Source organism: Ursus arctos, unplaced genomic scaffold, assembly GCF_023065955.2.
Source record: "Ursus arctos isolate Adak ecotype North America unplaced genomic scaffold, UrsArc2.0 scaffold_9, whole genome shotgun sequence".
Lineage (NCBI taxonomy): Eukaryota > Metazoa > Chordata > Mammalia > Carnivora > Ursidae > Ursus > Ursus arctos.
The window spans coordinates 6220720-6237861 of NW_026623111.1; the positions used below are offsets into that span (position 1 = coordinate 6220720).

At 39.6% G+C, this 17142-nt stretch overlaps 1 protein-coding gene across 3 annotated transcripts in view; it reads left to right on the forward strand.

Annotated features, from left to right (window-relative positions):
* STX18 (syntaxin 18) overlaps window positions 1-17142 on the forward strand; it is a 116800-nt gene that overhangs the window by 35641 nt on the left and 64017 nt on the right. The window contains exon 1 of one of the 3 annotated variants that reach the window (XM_026514390.4): window positions 5327-5446. The exons of the other annotated variants lie outside the window; for them this stretch is intronic. Within the exon in view, the coding sequence (XP_026370175.2) occupies window positions 5432-5446 (15 nt within the window). The 5' untranslated portion in view covers window positions 5327-5431. Of the gene's footprint in view, window positions 1-5326; window positions 5447-17142 lie in introns of those variants that run through there. 3 annotated transcript variants of the gene reach the window in all.

A 17142-nucleotide genomic window follows, 5' to 3' on the forward strand; every position in this document is an offset into this window, starting at 1 on the left:
CCTGTGTACAAATGTTCTGAGTCACATTATTCACAATGATCAAAAAGTGAAAATAATCCAAATGTCCATCAACTGATGAATGGATAAATAAAATAGGATATATCCATATAATTGATATTATTTGGCAAGGAAAAGAACTGAATTATTGATACTACAACATGGATGAACCTTGATAACATGCTGAGTGAAAGAAGCCAGTCAGAAAGGGCCACATATTGTATGATTCCATTTATATGAAATATCCAGAAGAGGCAAATCCATAGCAACGAGACTGGGAGCCATAGAAGAAGGTAGATTGGTTGCCTAGGGCTGGGAGGGTTTGGGGAGGTATGGGGAGTGACCGTTACTGGGTATGTGGTTTTGGGGATGATGAAAATGTTCTAAAATTTATTGGGGTGATGGTTGTACAGCTTGTAAATAGATAAACCACTGAATAGCATACTTTTAAGTGGGTAAATTATATGCGGTATGAATTCTGTCTCAGTAGGCTATCTCAATAGGCTATTATTTAAAAAAAATTAACTGCTAACTTGTTTTCCACAGTGTCTATACCATTTTGTGTCATCACCAGCAATTGTGGGAGTTACAGGTACTCCATATCCTCACCAGCACTTGGTATTGTGAGCGTTAGTTTAGCAATTTTCGTAGGTATGTGGTGATATTTCACGTTAATCTGCATTTCCCTAATGGCTAATGATGCAGTACATCGTTCACGTGCCTATTCGCCATCTTTAGTGAGGTGTCTGTACAAGTCTGTTGCCCGTTCTAAACTTGAGTAATGTTTTCTTAGTGTTAGGTTTGAGAGTTCTTTGTATATTGTGCAGACAAGTCCTTTGTCAGATACGTGATTAGCAAGGACGTGTTTTCTCTCAGTCTCCCAAGTAGCTTCTCTTGTCTCTCTCTCGACATCAGGCCTTTTTGATGGGTTGCAGGTTCTACCAGGGCTTCATTGTCTGTTCTCTCCTGTATCTTCAGTGCCGGATACAGTGTCTGGCACGAAATAGATGCTCAGTTAATACTCCGTGAATGAATGAGTTTCTTCTTCTTTCTGATTAGCAACAGATTTTTTTTTCCTGAGAGATAATAAATATATAAAAAGTAAACCTGATTATGTCAATTCCCCAATTAAAATATTTCCTTCCAGTTACCTCTTTAGGAAAAAGAAAATCTCTAATAGAGATTGTAAAGCATGGCGTGATCCAGCTTGGTTCCTCGAACATTTCATGTTCTCTGCCTCATAGCCTTTACCTGTGCTGTTTCCTCTGTCTGAAACTGTCTTTGCCAGGCCAGCTGTCTTTGCCCCCACTGTCTTTGCCAGGTCAACTCCTTATTTTTATTATTTCTTACCTCAAACATCACCTTTAGTAATTTATTCTAGACCCTGGGAATATAAGAGTGAATAAAACCGGCGCAATACTTTTCCTCTTGAGGCTTACTTTTCGTGGCCCTTCCCCCAGACTAGGTTGGGCACCTCTATTTTATGGCCATAGTCTCCCTCTGTTTTTGCTTCACAGAACTTTAATTATCTATAATTATATATGTTCAGTCTTTTTCACCCCACCAGACCGTAAACCCAAGGACCTTTAAACATTTTTTTCATTTATCCTTTAAAAGAATTTTGAAAAAAGCTAGGTGACCTTTCACATATAAATATATTTATGTATATACACATACATTTATATTGTGACATCTGTAATTTTTCATTGTAAGTTTAAATAGTTGCAAAGGATATAATTTCTAGTACACTATAAAACTTGACATTTTAAAGTGAAACTTTTGATCACTCATTTAAATGTATCACACAAAATCTAAATACTGTATTTGATACTTACCCATCGTTTGTTGAAAATCCCTAAAAAAACTTTTTTGTAGTCATAAATTTTACCTTTCTTTTTCTCCTCGAATTCGGATTTTCGTTTCACTTCCAACATATAATATTCTCCTATCTCTGTTTATGCTTGAAAATCTTTTATTGCTCATTCTCTCATACCTCTATGCAATAAAAATGGGTATGCAAATTGAAACTTAATGTTTAAAAAATTTCCAACAGTGACCAAGATGCTGTAATTGTTCTCTGTTGAGTTACCTTTGCAATTGTTATTAGTGTGTACGGAAATTAAAACAAAAAATGTCATTTCATTCAGAAAACCTCTTAAGGCAATGGATGTTTTTTTTTCCTAGCCAGATCATGCGCAAGGAAGTGGGTGAATATTGCTTTTTTCTAGAATGTGACAGTGTTCAATATCAACTACGTTCTTAGTTTTCATTTCCTATAACATAAGAGGTAAGGGACCTTGTTCGCATCAATAAGTGGACAAGAATGGAAGTTTGCTAGAGCACAGCCAGTCCTCTCAGTTCTTTGAACTTCCTCGGAGTTACATGCCAAAAGTGCCATCAAAACTCTAAAAATAATCTGTTGACAGCTCAGATCCTTCATTCGTTTTGTTGAGTGAAAAAAATTGGGTGCCCATAGATTTGAGAGGGGTTTGTTGTGCAGTCAGGAGCCGTTCTCTGTCATCTCACCCGGGATTTCCACGTGTGCCTTTGTTAGAGGTTTGTACGTCCAGGACGGTGCCCCGTGAGGTGTAGCGAGGGCTGCACCTCGTTTGATGAAGTGGGAGAGGTGCTTGCGAAGGGCCTGTGGGAAAGTAGAGCCGGCGGGATGTGGGTTTCAGCAGAGTCCCAGGCAGAGCCGCTTCGGGAGGCGGTGTATACGGAGGTGCAGGACCTGGACATCGATCCCCTTGAAAGTGTGTGAGCCAGGTGCACCTTCGCAAGTCACCCTGCACCCCCGGGGGTGCCCGCCCCCGCTGTGCGCACAAACACTGCAGCCTGCGTGAGTGCAAAGAGCTGTGTCCTTTTCCTCAACTCAAGGCGTCTAGTGAGAAGTCAGTATTTTTTTTTTTACTAAGATGCGGGGCAAACTCGTGTAAAATTCTTACGTAAAACTTGACTCCAAATCTATTAACCTTTTCAGTTTCCTTTGAAAAGATATAAAAGGGAAAATGATTTTGTTCCTCAACAGTATTATATGCTATGAAATTAATTTTTAAGTTTCAAGAATAAAACTTTTTTTTTACAAGTAGAGTTTTTGACTTAGTAGCTGTCTTGCTGACTTAATAATAATGTCACTGTCCCTAGTTTGCCTTTCTCTGTTTTCCCAATTGTTTTAGGTAACGTTTACTGATTTTCAAGTCATGGGGCCACTTGAATTTGCTACTAAAATAACGTTTAGGGTATTTTTGGTACTTTTTATCCTAATGTAATTTTCATGGGATTAAAAAAAATCAGTGTTGTCGTTTGCTTTCTTTCTGCCAGCAGTGATTTTGAGCTACCTGCAGATCCTCGCAGGCGTGTTACACTGTAGGGTAACAGTTGTGCGCGTGCGTCAGAGAAGTGTGCCGTGTTGCTGTGAAGAAAGATGAAGTGCAGATTGGCGGCTTTGTCTTTCTGTTACTGCGCAGGTTCTAAATGCTTAGGAGTATCTTGGAGATTTCTGTTTTTCTGCAGAAAATCTAATACAGATTTTCGATTGCCTCTTAAAACACTGTACGTCTCCAGGAAACCTTATCTTCGCTATAGCATCTGGTTTTCTGTGAAGTCATAATTTTGAATCAGAATTTCCAGCTGTTGCATCTAGTTTTATAGAGCCTGAATTGAGAATCAAAAACTAGGTTACAAATTTAAATACCAGAAGTAAATGTTATCTTTCTTTTTATAAAACAGGATGGCAGTTGTATTTAAGTATTTCCAATTTGCAGAGTTATTGTTCGTGATTTGCTCCAGGAAAAACAAGATGAATAACAGCTGAACAGCTTTAAGTGACTGAGTTACATTTTATTCTTGTGTCAGTGTCCTGTGAACCCCAGCACACATGGTGTCTGCACGATGACAGATAAGATCTTAAAATGTTAGAACTCAACACAGCCTTGGAGGCCGCACAACCTGACTCTCCTCGTTTTCCAGATGAGGAAACTGAAGTCTCACTCTGCCCTGTGGTATAGAAAATTATCATTATGAAACAAATGCTAGTCTGTGCTTAAAAAAAATTATCATTAACCTGAGGCAAAGGAAGTTGAGTCTAGTGACATTAGGACAATTGTGTTGTGTACTGTTTTAAAATGCGGTCATTCTGCACAAGCACACAGAGGTGGGGAGTCTTGCTTGGCAGCACTGTTACACCGCAGCGTTCCCGGGACTGGGGTGCCCCACAAGCCAGAGGCCCTCTTCTGTCTGGGAAACAGTTTGGGAGTGATGTCGAGATGTAAAGCTCTTGGTAACTTTTGATCTTGTGATACCTCTTTCGAGACTTTATCTTAAAGAATTAGAGAGTCAGATAAAGATTCAGTGTACAAAAATATTCTGGTATGGTTTAGCAAAAAGATGTTCGTTACAGCATAATTTATCCTTGTGAAAAATTAGAGGAAACAATTTAGTCATTCAGCAATAGAGAAACTGTCAAATTATGGCGAATTTAAACAATGAAATGTTACATAGACATGAAAGTAATTTTTAGAAGAATTTTTAATTACATGGGGAAGTGCTAATTATGGTGTCAATTAAAATTAAGAGTATAGAATTGTATAGGTAAGGTGTTTCAGTTATATAAAGGATATGTGCATAAAATGGGTCCTAATACATCAAAGTGGTGAAAGCTTATTTCTGGGTGACGATATTATGATGGATTGATTCTTTTTCTTCTTTATATTTCACATTTTTCACAAAAAGCAGAAAATAAAGTCATTAAAAAAGAAATTTAAAATACCGTTGAAGAGGCAAATTATTTTGTAATACCAAGTAATGAAGAACCCACTTCAAAATCCCTTTAAGGCTAGGATCATAGTTACAAGTCTCTGATGCTTGTGCTCGGATAAGTCACACACACGGTCACACACACGGCTGCCACCCCCCCCCCCCCACACACACACTCTGGGCATGGGTCCTAATGGTGGGGGACAGTGACCCGTTTGGACCGTGGGCAGTGGGGTGAAATTCACGAGTAACTGCTGTTTTAATCAAGTCATTTTATTGGGAAAAAATAAATTTGAAAAGCGATTTCCTCCATCGAACGAACATTCCTTTAGTCTTTCATTTAGCAAATATTTTTGAGTGCCTAGTAGTTAGTTATTCTGACTTGGAGGTAACGTTCTGCTGCTGGTGATTCTTTGCCTACTTATTGTTTGTTGGAATTTTCATAAATCTGCTTGCCACAGTTATTCTGTTTTACAGGGAACTTGACACAGTTCCTGTTTTCACCTGGTTCAGGTTTAATAATTAAATTGGATTAGCTATTAAATAATGGATGTTTGTGTAGAAGCCAATCAGTGTAATACCTGTGAACCTGAAAACCCAACTTTAATCAGTGCTGGGCTTGGTGGGATCCATGTTGCTGTTGCTTTGCAGGACATGGTCAAGCAGCTGTGCACACTGAATGTTTTTCCAAAAGGTAAGCTTTTCCAGAGCACGATATGGTTTTCTTTGCTTTCAAAATTCTTTGAAAAAAAAAAATCTATGAATATTTTGAAGTCCTCAATTCCACTTTATAATTTCAAATTAATAACTTCTTACTACTGTAATTTCATACGTTTTATACTACCCCCTAGGAAAAAAAAAGTATTTACTTACTTCAAATATCTTACATTGATTTCAGTTGGTCTCATTCCACATTACAATTATGGCTTTCCATTCCACAAGGTATGGCTTAGAGTTGTGTTTCAAATTTGAAATGGGTTGTGCATTAATAAAGCTACTGTTTTTAATTTAAAAGAAAAGATCTTTTAAGGAAAGTTTGTTAGGCACTGGGGTAAATTTTTGAAATGTTTGTTTTATGTAAATTCAGGATAGCCTCAAATTGTCCCCTGGCTAAGAAGTGGCACCTTTTTTCTTCATTTGCCTGTTTGGCCTAGTTGTATATTATGTTTCATATGCTGTAACCCAGGAATTCTAGAGCTGGGATATGCTGTCTAGGTGAGCTTTCTGTCTTCTTGCAAAAATAGCCCTAAGTCTTAGGAAACAGATGATGTCTTACTCGTTTTCAGAGGCCCTCAAAGAGGGAGGTTCTAGTCTCCCTAGCTTTTAGAGTCTCTCATCATCCACATCTTTTCCTCCCCTTTTTCTTTTTCATCTACTATGAAACCAAGTTCTTTTTCTTAAAATTTAAACTGCTTTGCTACTCGCCTTATATTTTGGAATACTAATTTACAACTATTTGGATGTAAGCTCATTGTTCTTATTATCCTCCCTAAATGTCCCGACTGCCAGTGTTTTATAGCTGATCATTTTGTCCTAACAGTGGTGTTATGTACCAGTGAATTAACATCACAGAACTATATTCCTTGGAGAGATTATGAAGTCTTTGATTTTGGATTGGACCAGTTATACATGTGCCCCAAACACATGTACTTACTTCTGTTTAGCAATTCAGTAAATATTGATGGACGGCTGGGACTGTGTGCCAGTCATTGTGCTGAGGGTCGAAGATCCCAAACACCTGGGTGAGATGAAGTGTTTCAGAGTACAGCGAGTCTAGGAGGGAAGCCTTGCTGATACATTGGCAGGAGTGTCATCATTGTGTGGTTTATTATTATTGGCCTTGTTATCCATCTTACTTTGCAAGGAAGTAGAAGAGCCACTTCGAATCTATTTGCTTTTTAAATTTTCTGCAAGTGGTTCCCTCCACGTTTTGCTCTTTAAAAAAAAAAAACTTCCAAGCTTAGTGAAGACGTATATAAATGAGTTGTAACTTTACGGTGACAGACAATATGCACTGAGGTTCTGTGGAGCAAGAGTTAAGTTTGTTTTTCCTCGTTAATATTGTTATTAAAGTCTTAGGTGACTTTTTTTAGCAAGTAGAAAAATCCCACAGCATCTGTCCATGTCCAGTAATTAGTAATCATACCTCTTTTTGATACCTGTCCTATACCTTCACATGTAAACACCTAGAAATAAGCTCTGTGGCTGTGATGGTATATCGTCTCTATACTCTTGTGTCTAGAAGATGAAGTTAATAGTAGTTTAACTCAGCAGAGACAATACAGATTTCATTCTAGGCACCGATTTGTCTCGGGATGGTATGACAAGGTGATTCCGATGACCAGTGGACGCATCTTTTACTGACAGATTTTATAAGTTCTAGCATGATAGGCAGTACTTAAGAACAAATATTCTGGAGTCAGATTAACTGGGTTTTAATCCAGTTATGCTGCCTGTTAGCTGAGTGACGGGCACAGCAATTAACGCTCTGTGCCTCAGTTTCCTCATGTGTAAAATAGGAATAATACTATTTACGTCATATGGTTGTTAATGAGAATTCAGTGAGTTAATATTTGTAGGACACTATAACACCACCTGGTGCAGAATGTTCCCTGAGTGCCAGTGAGTGAGTGAGTAGATGTTCAGTTGTCTGTTGATTCTTTTGGTATTAATCACACAATAATAAAGCAGCATTTCTGGCTCTGGGGCCTGATCAGTCAACGCTTGAGTAAGTAGAATGGTGAGTTAGTTTTTTCTAGTTTTCCTTAGTGCCTCCCCTCCACTCCCGCCCCCGTTTTCCTCCATTGGTGGCACATTATAGACATCTAAGAAATTAGAAGTCTATGCTGTTTATTCGCATATTGTCTGATAATCCTGGCAATTCAGCCTGAACCTCAGAGCTAAATCAGAGGTCACACTATCCTAAACCTGAACCAAAGAGGCCTTCTTGTATGGATACCGGGGGGTGGGGTGGGAGTGTCATGTCGTTTTCATGGCTCCCCTGGCTCTGTGGAGCCTGAGAGGGATCAAGGGCAATTGTCCTCTTGTGTGTCTGTGATCCTCCATTCCGACAGCCGGTCTGGGCCGTAGTGGATCTGGGATGGCAGGCCCAACCACAGTCCTCAGAGACTGTGCTGCTTGACATGCTGGTTTTCTGGAATTCATTTCTGTGTAAAACATGAGGAAGCCAGTTCTCACATTGGCCAGGCACTCTGTGAAGCCCTCCCGGAGATGGGGTAACTTGTCTTGGCGTGTGAGGGAGCCTTCTCCCTACCTCCTGCGAAGGGCATATAGGTCACCGCTTCGCACACCTTCCTTCACCTAGCTCTTCGATCATCTGTTCTTCGCACACCCTGAGTGCTTAAGGCTTACAGAATTGGAGTCTCCACACAACACCATGGTTTAATGTGGCTGGTGGTCGGGTTTTTTAAATTCCAAACCCATGGTACAACAGTTATTTAGCATGGAGAGGGTTAGAGAGAAAACGTCAGCATTTCTGCCCCCTGTTGTGTAGGGCAGCATTCATGCGAGGCTTAGAATGACACTCCAAGCTCCTGATTTTAAAATAGCATGCGTATCCCAGGCCCAGCTCCTCCTCCCCAGCGTGAGGCTTGGGCTAGCGCCGTGGGAGATGTGGGAGCCTGGACGTTGGATTGGAGCTTGGTGAGCCTGCAAAGGGACAGCAGTGACGAGTTGCCACGGGCGAGGCTGATGGGACGACCAGCAAGGGCTGCACTGAGGAGCCGCTCAAGCTGAGGAATCTGTAGGCCTTGCTGCCGGGTTGGCTGGAGTAGTTGGAGGAGGCAGCCGTCCGCGATGGGCTCTCCTAACCACCCCCTGCGCCCCCTGCTCCCCCAGCTCCCGTAACTGACGCAGGAACGGCGGCCACACGATCTCCCCAGGCTGTGTTCTGAGACGGGGGATGGCTGGGACGTGAGAGGCCCCAGCAGGTGTTGGATGCTGCTTCACCGTGCTGGCCAGGCCTCTGCTTCCCCCTCTGGCCTCGTCGCCAGGGCTGCTGTATAAGAAATCAGCGTTCATTCTTGTTGGCGATGGCCTTGGGCAGGCCCTCTGACTCTGTTTCTTCATTTTGGGAATGTAAAGAATACATGGGGAAAAAAGGGAGAGATCTTGTTTTTGAAAGTATATGTGACAAAGAGATCCTGATGAAGGTACACTTATTTAAAGAACTGTAATTCAACTATAGGATTTTTAAAAATCACATAATCTGATTATCACTGATGTTCTCCTTCACCATCCCAGTTTTTCAGATGTGGACAGTTTTAGAGCCCATAGTGTGTGTGTTGACAGCACCACTGTGCTGTCATTTTTTTTTTTTTTAAGGTTTATTTGTTAGAGAACTTGCTCCCACGCACGCAAGCAGGGGGAGGGGCAGAGGGAGAGAGAACCTCAAGCAGATTCCCCATAGAGCAAGGAACCCGACGCCGGGCTCCATCTCACAACCCCGAGACCATGACCTGAGCCAAAATCAAGAGTTGGACCCCCGACTGATGAAGCTACCCAGGAGCCCCTGTGCTTTGTCATTTTATTTTGAACTCTTGTATCCATTTTAACTTGTTCTATTTCTTTCCACTAGGGTACTGTGAGAATCTCCTTTTTAAAAAAGTCTCACTTGTTACAGTTTACTCAACAGATTATTTTCCCTAAAAATGAATTTTATTATTATTTTTTTCCTACTTGTAAATTCATACACAGGGGTGAGGGAGCTGAAGCTGGACTGGCATAAGGTTACCATTTATTTTTTGCATTTAAATATACAATTTAAATGTGAAAGGAAGAACGAAAAAAGAAAAACTTGTCATTTTCCATCACCTCTATGTGTAAGAGAATGTTTAACACTGTTGGCTTACAGAAAGTCCTTTACTGGGCATTCAAGGCCTTCTGATGTTTGCATAGTATTTGTTATAGGCCAGACATTTTTCTGAGCCCTTTGCAGAAAATAACCCATTTCATCCTCACGCACCCTATGAGGTACGTACTATTATTTTTTCCCATTTTACAAATGGAGAAACTGAGGCAAAGATAGCTTAAGTAATTGGGGAACAGCCACAGAGCTAGTGGCTGATTCCAGAGTCGTCTTTCCTGTGCCCCCACACCAGTGGTTCTTGGCCCTCCTTATACTTTAGAATCATCTGGACAGCTTGTGGAGAGGGCCATGAGAGAGAGATGTAAATTTTACCCGGCCCTATCTGAGGCCAGTGAAATCTTCCCTCTTTTCCCTGCTTCCAAGGTCCAAGGTCACCACCTCCCTGTTTTTCCAGTCCACCGTACCCCTTCCTCCCCCTGATCTCATCGCAGATAAGATCGCAGGTTTTCAGTGACCTGTTGCAATTAAGGGCATACCCCTTTATGGTTTAGCCCCTTAAGGTGAGGCCCGTGGGGAAAGGGCCATGCTTCCCACCTGTGTGCGTCCCGCCCGGCACAGTGTCTTACACACAGAAAGCACTGGATTGCAGTTTCTCAGTGGGGGATTCAGTATACTGTTATTTTGCGGCAGGGGAGAGCCTGTGATGTACAGAAAGAGCATGGGTAGTTAATCGGACAGATCTAACTTTACATCTCTCGCTTATCTGAGCCTTTTCTTACTGATAAAATGGGAAAGGTGATAACATTAGAGGATTGTTGTGAAGATTAAATATGTGAAAATATGGAATGTGTTCTGCCGTGCAGGAGGTTACCAGAAATAAATCCCAGGGGTGCCTGGGTGGCTCAGTTGGTTAAGCAGCCCACTCTTGATTTCAGCTCAGGTCATGATCTCGGGGTTGTGGGATCAAGCCCAGCGTCTGGCTCTGTGGTCAGTGTGGACTTGCTTGAGATTCTCTCTCTCCCTCTCCCTTTGCCCCTCCCCCCAAAATATTAAAGAAATAAATGCAAAATTCTTTCCCTTGTAAATTAAATTCTAGTTACTCTTAAACTAGGATGTGAAAACTTGCTTGAAAATACACTATTCAGGGGCGCCTGGGTGGCACGGCGGTTAGGCGTCTGCCTTTGGCTCAGGGCGTGATCCCGGCGTTGTGGGATCGAGCCCCACATCAGGCTCCTCCGCTGTGAGCCTGCTTCTTCCTCTCCCACTCCCCCTGCTTGTGTTCCCTCTCTCGCTGGCTGTCTCTATCTCTGTCGAATAAATAAATAAAATCTTTAAAAAAAAAAAATACACTATTCAGTTTTTAGTCAGATACAAAAAGTCATGGAATTTCTGGAGCTCAAACAGGCCTTAGGGATCAGGGAATGCAGTCTCGTCCTTTTCCAAGCAAGGAAACCGAAGCGTAAAGAAGGGACCTGACCAGGGGCATGGAGTGAGCCCAGATGTTGCCTTTGCATGGAACACTCCTGTATCCCGTGTACGAACAGGTGGTTAGCAAAGACTTTCTTACCGCCGGGGTTATCGCTCCTTCAGAACGTCTGCGGTCACCTCCATAGACTCTTGTGTGTTCTATAACCTTTCAAAACAGCATCGCAGGCCTAGAGTATCTGACCCTGAGGCAGGGTTTGGGCTGTTAGGTAAAGTCCTAAAGGAAGCCGCTATGGGGCACTGGGTTAAGGAGTTGGGAGAAAGAGCATCTATTTACCTTGTTGACTTTTCTTACATGAGAGGGAGAAGAGCCAAGAACATACCAACAAAACAGTGGTTCAGTCCACAAAATTCTTTCCAGTTCTTGTGCTTTCTGTGAAAATGGGGTTCTTGTTTCTTTCATAAGTTCTCGCGTGAGTAAGGTTAAAAGCAGAGGGGAAAGGAAGGTATTACAACTCTACTTCAAGGAGACATTGATATTTTGTTTTTACCAAACATCATACTGTTAAAGCTTCAAAATGGCATTATGCTTTGAGAAATTATTTTTAAACTAAACACTGTTTTCTACTGATACTTCAGAATAGGTATTTAGATTTTTGTCCTTGCCGATGACTATAATTTGAATTAAAAGTGAAACCAGTTCATTGACACGTACTACGTATTGTCTGACTTGGGGCCTAGTTGCTAGGGGGGTGTGCTGCCTGCAATGAAGATGGTAAGATGTGTCATTTTCTAGTATCACAATCAAAATTCCTGATCCCTGTGCCCCATCTCCTCTCCCCTGTCGTCACCTCCCCCCTCCCAAAAGAGTGTTTAGAATCACCAAGGTGAACACACTCTGGTGTCCCGTGCATTGGAAACTACCTATTCATTCCTTTAGAATTCCTCATCATTTTCTATCCCATTTTGAAACTTATTACCTATACAAGACATCTTGATTCTCTTAAATGCTTGGGGAATTTTTCCTTTGGAGGACTGTGAAATTGGCTGTGGACGGCATGGGGAGTAAATGCCGGTGTTTTTTCCAAAAAGTTGGGTTGCTTAGAGAAAATGATAGATGTTTCGCATTCTTAGCAGTGCCTAAACTCATGTGGAGAGACCCCTATTCCAGCTCTCTTCAGACACTGATTGTCTGAAAGCAGAAACATTTATAATTTTCACTTTACTTGGTGTTTACAATATACTGTATGAACATTTTACAAATATTTAATATTTGTTTTTTGACATGATCGTTGATGTCTTTGCTTCCCGATTCTAAACTAAGCTCTTAACCTTTTCTGTATTTATCTCGCTTTTCCAAAATGAAAAGTCCACATGAGGGGGTTTTAGAATATATAGTGGAAACCGAATGTGGCTTAACTTTTAAAAATATTCATTAGGCAGCAAAAAACCTAAAGCTATAAAATTTAAATCTCGTGAAAGTTCACCAGATTTCTTCAAAACCTGCATTTCATAAGCCTTGAAAGCTTTGACGTTTTACAAAGGTTTGAGGAGCTTGTCTTGACCGTCCCTCAAGGGCACACATTCTCTCAGGCTGCTGGAGAAGAGCGCCGTCTGCCCGGAGAACACGGCCGACTCCCCAGACATCCCCGACTGGCTTCTAACCCCGAGCTAAACTTCGTAGTCAGTTGGTGAAAGAATTCAGAACCTGTCTCTGTCTCAGTGCGTGTGAACTAGGGAGTGACAGTCATCACAGGGTAAAGTTTGAGTTATGAGGTGTTGATCAGTCTTCATGTTAAGACACAGTGAATAATATTTCCAGTTTCCTGATGAAAACAAAGTGAGTTCTGCTGGGAGTGGTTCTAATTGTTACTGTTAAATTCTTTGCTTGCTCTTTTTTATGCCCGCACTTAGATATCTACAAATAGGGTTTGGATCCTGTGTGTTTCACTTTCTTTTCTTACCAGACATTTTCAGTGGATGAATTCCCTGAGCAAATCCTTTCCAACAAAGTATTTAGCTTTGTATGCACACAAATTCAAGAGCCAATTAAACATGTGTTTGATTAATTTATCACAAAGAATGCTACCTTGAGTTAAAACAATTCCACTCTGTGGAGAGAGTTCTTTCTGTTCAAAAGAGGGTCCTTATTTCTAAAGAGCAGAGCTCTGATTTTAATTAAATAAGGAACATTTTATGCACTTTTTTTTTAAAGCTTAAGATTAATTTCTATGGTTACTAGGGATATAAATCTCTAGATTGCTTTAAAACAAAGATTTTTGTTCAGGAGAGAGTTGACAGCTCCCTTTAAGAGAAGCTATTACTTAATTTTACTTTCCTAAGTTTAAACACATAAAAATATTTGTAATGATACCCCAAAGGCATCATAAAAATGTAAAATAATTGTACTCTAAAATATCTAAAATTACAGGAAATAGACCTCATTTTAAAAAATGAACTGGGATTCGTGGCTGGGGAACTGGGGTGTGACATACTTCAAACCCAGAATCTCTTGTCAGGAGACTTTTTTTTTTTTAATAGTAAAAAAGTCTTTTCTGTTGCCAGTCATACAAACTTTAAAGTGTATTCATTCTATTAGGAAATATTTCTCTATAGTTTTATTACCTTTAGCGCATATTACTGTATTACATCTATGGATATCTTAGATCCTCTTTGAGAGACAAATTTCTGTCTCTGGGATTAAATGGCATCACTTGGTTTGTCGATTAACTATATCACAGTTAGCTTTTAGACCATTTTTAATGATTATTTAAAAAGCACAGTTTTCTAAGCAGCTTTGAACAAAGGCAACATAAATAGTTCCTAGTGGTTTACTTACCTAAAGTACACTTCCTCTCTCAGTAGATACTATTGACTGATAAATTGTTCGCAGGCTGAGAGTATGTCATATTTTAACAAATGCAGTGTAAAATCTATAGTAGAGGTGCCTACAGCGGAAAAAAACCCAACTTTTTAAGTAAATGAGTTAATACTTACCCTCTTTTCTCCTTTAGTATTGTAATATCGGATTTTTTGCTATTTTCACTTACTAAAATTGCAATTGCGTCTTGCGTAGTAAAATGTCTTCTGTTTATTAGGAAAAGTAAAATTAGATTTACAAAATATTCAGACTGAAGTTTTGAAAGAAATGGCATTTTGTGTGTAATATGAATGCTGTTGAGACTAGATATGCTTGTAGTTTAAAACATGCCTGATTCAGGAATGCTTTGCATTAAATGAGTTTATATTTTGAGAGCAAAACGGGAGAGAAAGAAAATGTTCCCTCCTTTTTTTTTTTTTAAGCGACGAGAAAACTAAGTTGAGTGCAGATACTGAAAGTGCTGTAAGCTGAGTGAGCAACAGAAGTAAACACTGATTACTGCACAAGTACATTTGGACCAGTTTACTTTTATCTTTCAAGCGAAACATTTCCCACAGTTTTTGTGGGGTTTTATTTAAGTTGGGAAAACTTTGGAAGTTTGTGTGAAAGTATAAATAAGTTTGTGAAAGTCATGATTAGAGTCTGATAATAAACATGCAGGAAGTGAATTGGGGGAACTGTGACAGTCAGATGTGACATTTAATGATGTTTTCTCCCCAGACGCAGTTGCCGAGAGATGTCCGTTTCTGTGGCTCTGAAGCAAACATTTTGGCTGTAATTGAAAATAAGGGTTAAATGGGAATTCTTCAGTATGGATGAGGTTTTGCATTGTTTTTAAGAGCCTTAGTGATTGTTCTAGGAATCCCCAAAGTGCCCCTTTTCAACGATAGGCACAGAAATTATATATGTATTTATAGACTCCAACTAAAAACCAAAATACTTAGTTGCCAGAAAAATTTAAAGTTTTTTTTTGCTTTTTTTTTTTTTTTTTTTACAAAATAAGCATTAAATTTTAGCATATATGAGGATTCTTAATTTTGCAAGGAGGAAAATTTTTTGTTTAATTTTGAAATAGACCACATAGAGTACAAATAAAAATAAAATTTAAAAATATTAATCTAAAATTTGTTTTAAGCCTCACCATTAGGACATTGACCTCACAACTGCAAATTGCATTTTTAGTTGCTTATTCCCCAATTCTTGGGGAAATTTGTCCGTATTTTATTGTAATGAGACTGTAAGTGTGGAAAGAGAACTTACCAGTCATTAGGTTTGGCACTTTGGAAATAGTCATCGGGTACTGACTAACACATAGTATAGAGTTTTCAAAGATTTCTTGAGCATTGTAAAGTTTGACTGTCCTTTCTTTGGTATGTTGCTACATGCGTCCCTTACGAGTGTATACGTATGTGTTTGGGGGGGACAGTTAGTATTACATTTTGATGACAATTTTATTGGTTACAAATTGATTATGTGATTTTAACTGAAATCTGTGTCTGTGATAAGAAAGGAAATTTTTATACAGTGTTTCAGATGCTTTACCTAATGATCTCAAAAACTGTTAAAAGGGATTTAAATTGTATATACAGGTTTTACTTTTAAAGCTTTCAAACTGAATTCTGAGTAGAACATTCGAATATAAGACTTTAACATTTTTGTGTCCAAGTAAAACAGTAAATCTTAAAAGTAGGATGAAGAGATACAATTTGATTCTCAAAAAAAAAAGTTGATAATATCTAGCTCAAGATCTAACCATTACTTTTCTAGGTATTTTTATACACAGATTATTCTCTAGCAAATGATTTCTTAGGAACTAAATTATTTTACGCTATTTTGAACACTTAAGAATCAATTTTATCAGGTTAGTCCCCATTTTATAAAACTTAGCAGTTAGCAATTTGCTGGTTTTTTCTAAATCCCAGAAACCAGTCAATCTTATTTTCATTTTTTTTCAAGCAGAGGATAATGGAATGTTTTGTAACTTATTACTTGAAATAATATTTTCTGCCTTTTTGTTGTTTTTCTTTGCACGTGTACAGAAGTGCTTTAAGTTTCATGCCTTATTTACTCCAAAGAAGACCGTAATGAAGGCAAGGAATCTATATTTTTTGAAAGACAGGGAATGATGAAACAGGCCCTGGGTTTTGCATGGAATTTGAACATTTGTATTCCTGGTCGAGGCCGGCAAGCTCTGCATTTTATTCCCATTCACTCAGTTGAAAGATGACTTTGGAGGAAAGGCTGGGTATCTTGTTACCAAACCTCTTTCTCAGAGCTTCATGATAAAATGCACATTCCGTCTTTTGCTTTTGTTTTTACCAGGAGAGAAAAAAATGCTATAGTAAAGCAAAACACTTACACTTTGGGGATTTGAATATTATCAAGCAGTGTTTTCTGTTGAAGGTAAATTATTGGCATCTATCAAGTGGTATGGAAGTTGAGTGTATGTTCTCCCTTTGTACTGCCCGTCATTGATTTCACTCTTCTCTTTGCTGATGTGAAGCAGAAACTGGACAAGGTAACAGTTCTGATGATGAGATTAGAGGTAGCCAGGCTGACTGTCTCCTGGCTTTTAGAGAACCTTATAAGCTCAGGGCCACCCCTTCCCCTTGTTTAGATATTACTTGCTCTTTTGAGTTTCAGATTACAGGAGCAATTGATCTGCATGACCTATCTTAAGAACTTTAACTTCGCAGTGGAAACTTAAACCAAATGTATATCCTCAAGAGACAAATCATCTTAAAACCAGGCTGTTGTCATTTTGATGTACTGTACTGTTTGTGGAGAACAGCGTGGTGCCGGGCGCCACCTGGTGGACGGGAACGGTACCTGCCGCGATGGGTGGAAGATTCGGAGAACTAGTTGATGTAACTCTTGCCCTGGGCTTGCAAATAAGGGGTTTTATGTTGTTCCCCGCTCATAATTTCTGCCCAGGGCTAGGATCCCAGGAGAATGAGATTGGGAGCAGGCTGTAATATGTCAGTTTTATTTGTGGTTTTCCCACTTCTGTAGGTGTACTCCTTGTCCTTGTCATCTTCACAAATATTTTCCCCTTATAGTTGATATTATAATTCAAATAAAGAGATCAAAGTTTTTTTAAAATGTTAGTAGGACAGCATTTCAGGTTTTTTTGAGTGCGTAAGTTTAACCTGAGTAATAAAAATCTGCCTTTGGGTAGGACCTGATTGTGGCCACAAACTTTATGCCCTTGCTACTCTGTTCGCCTTTTGTGGGGAGGGTTGCTGTTGGTTACCAA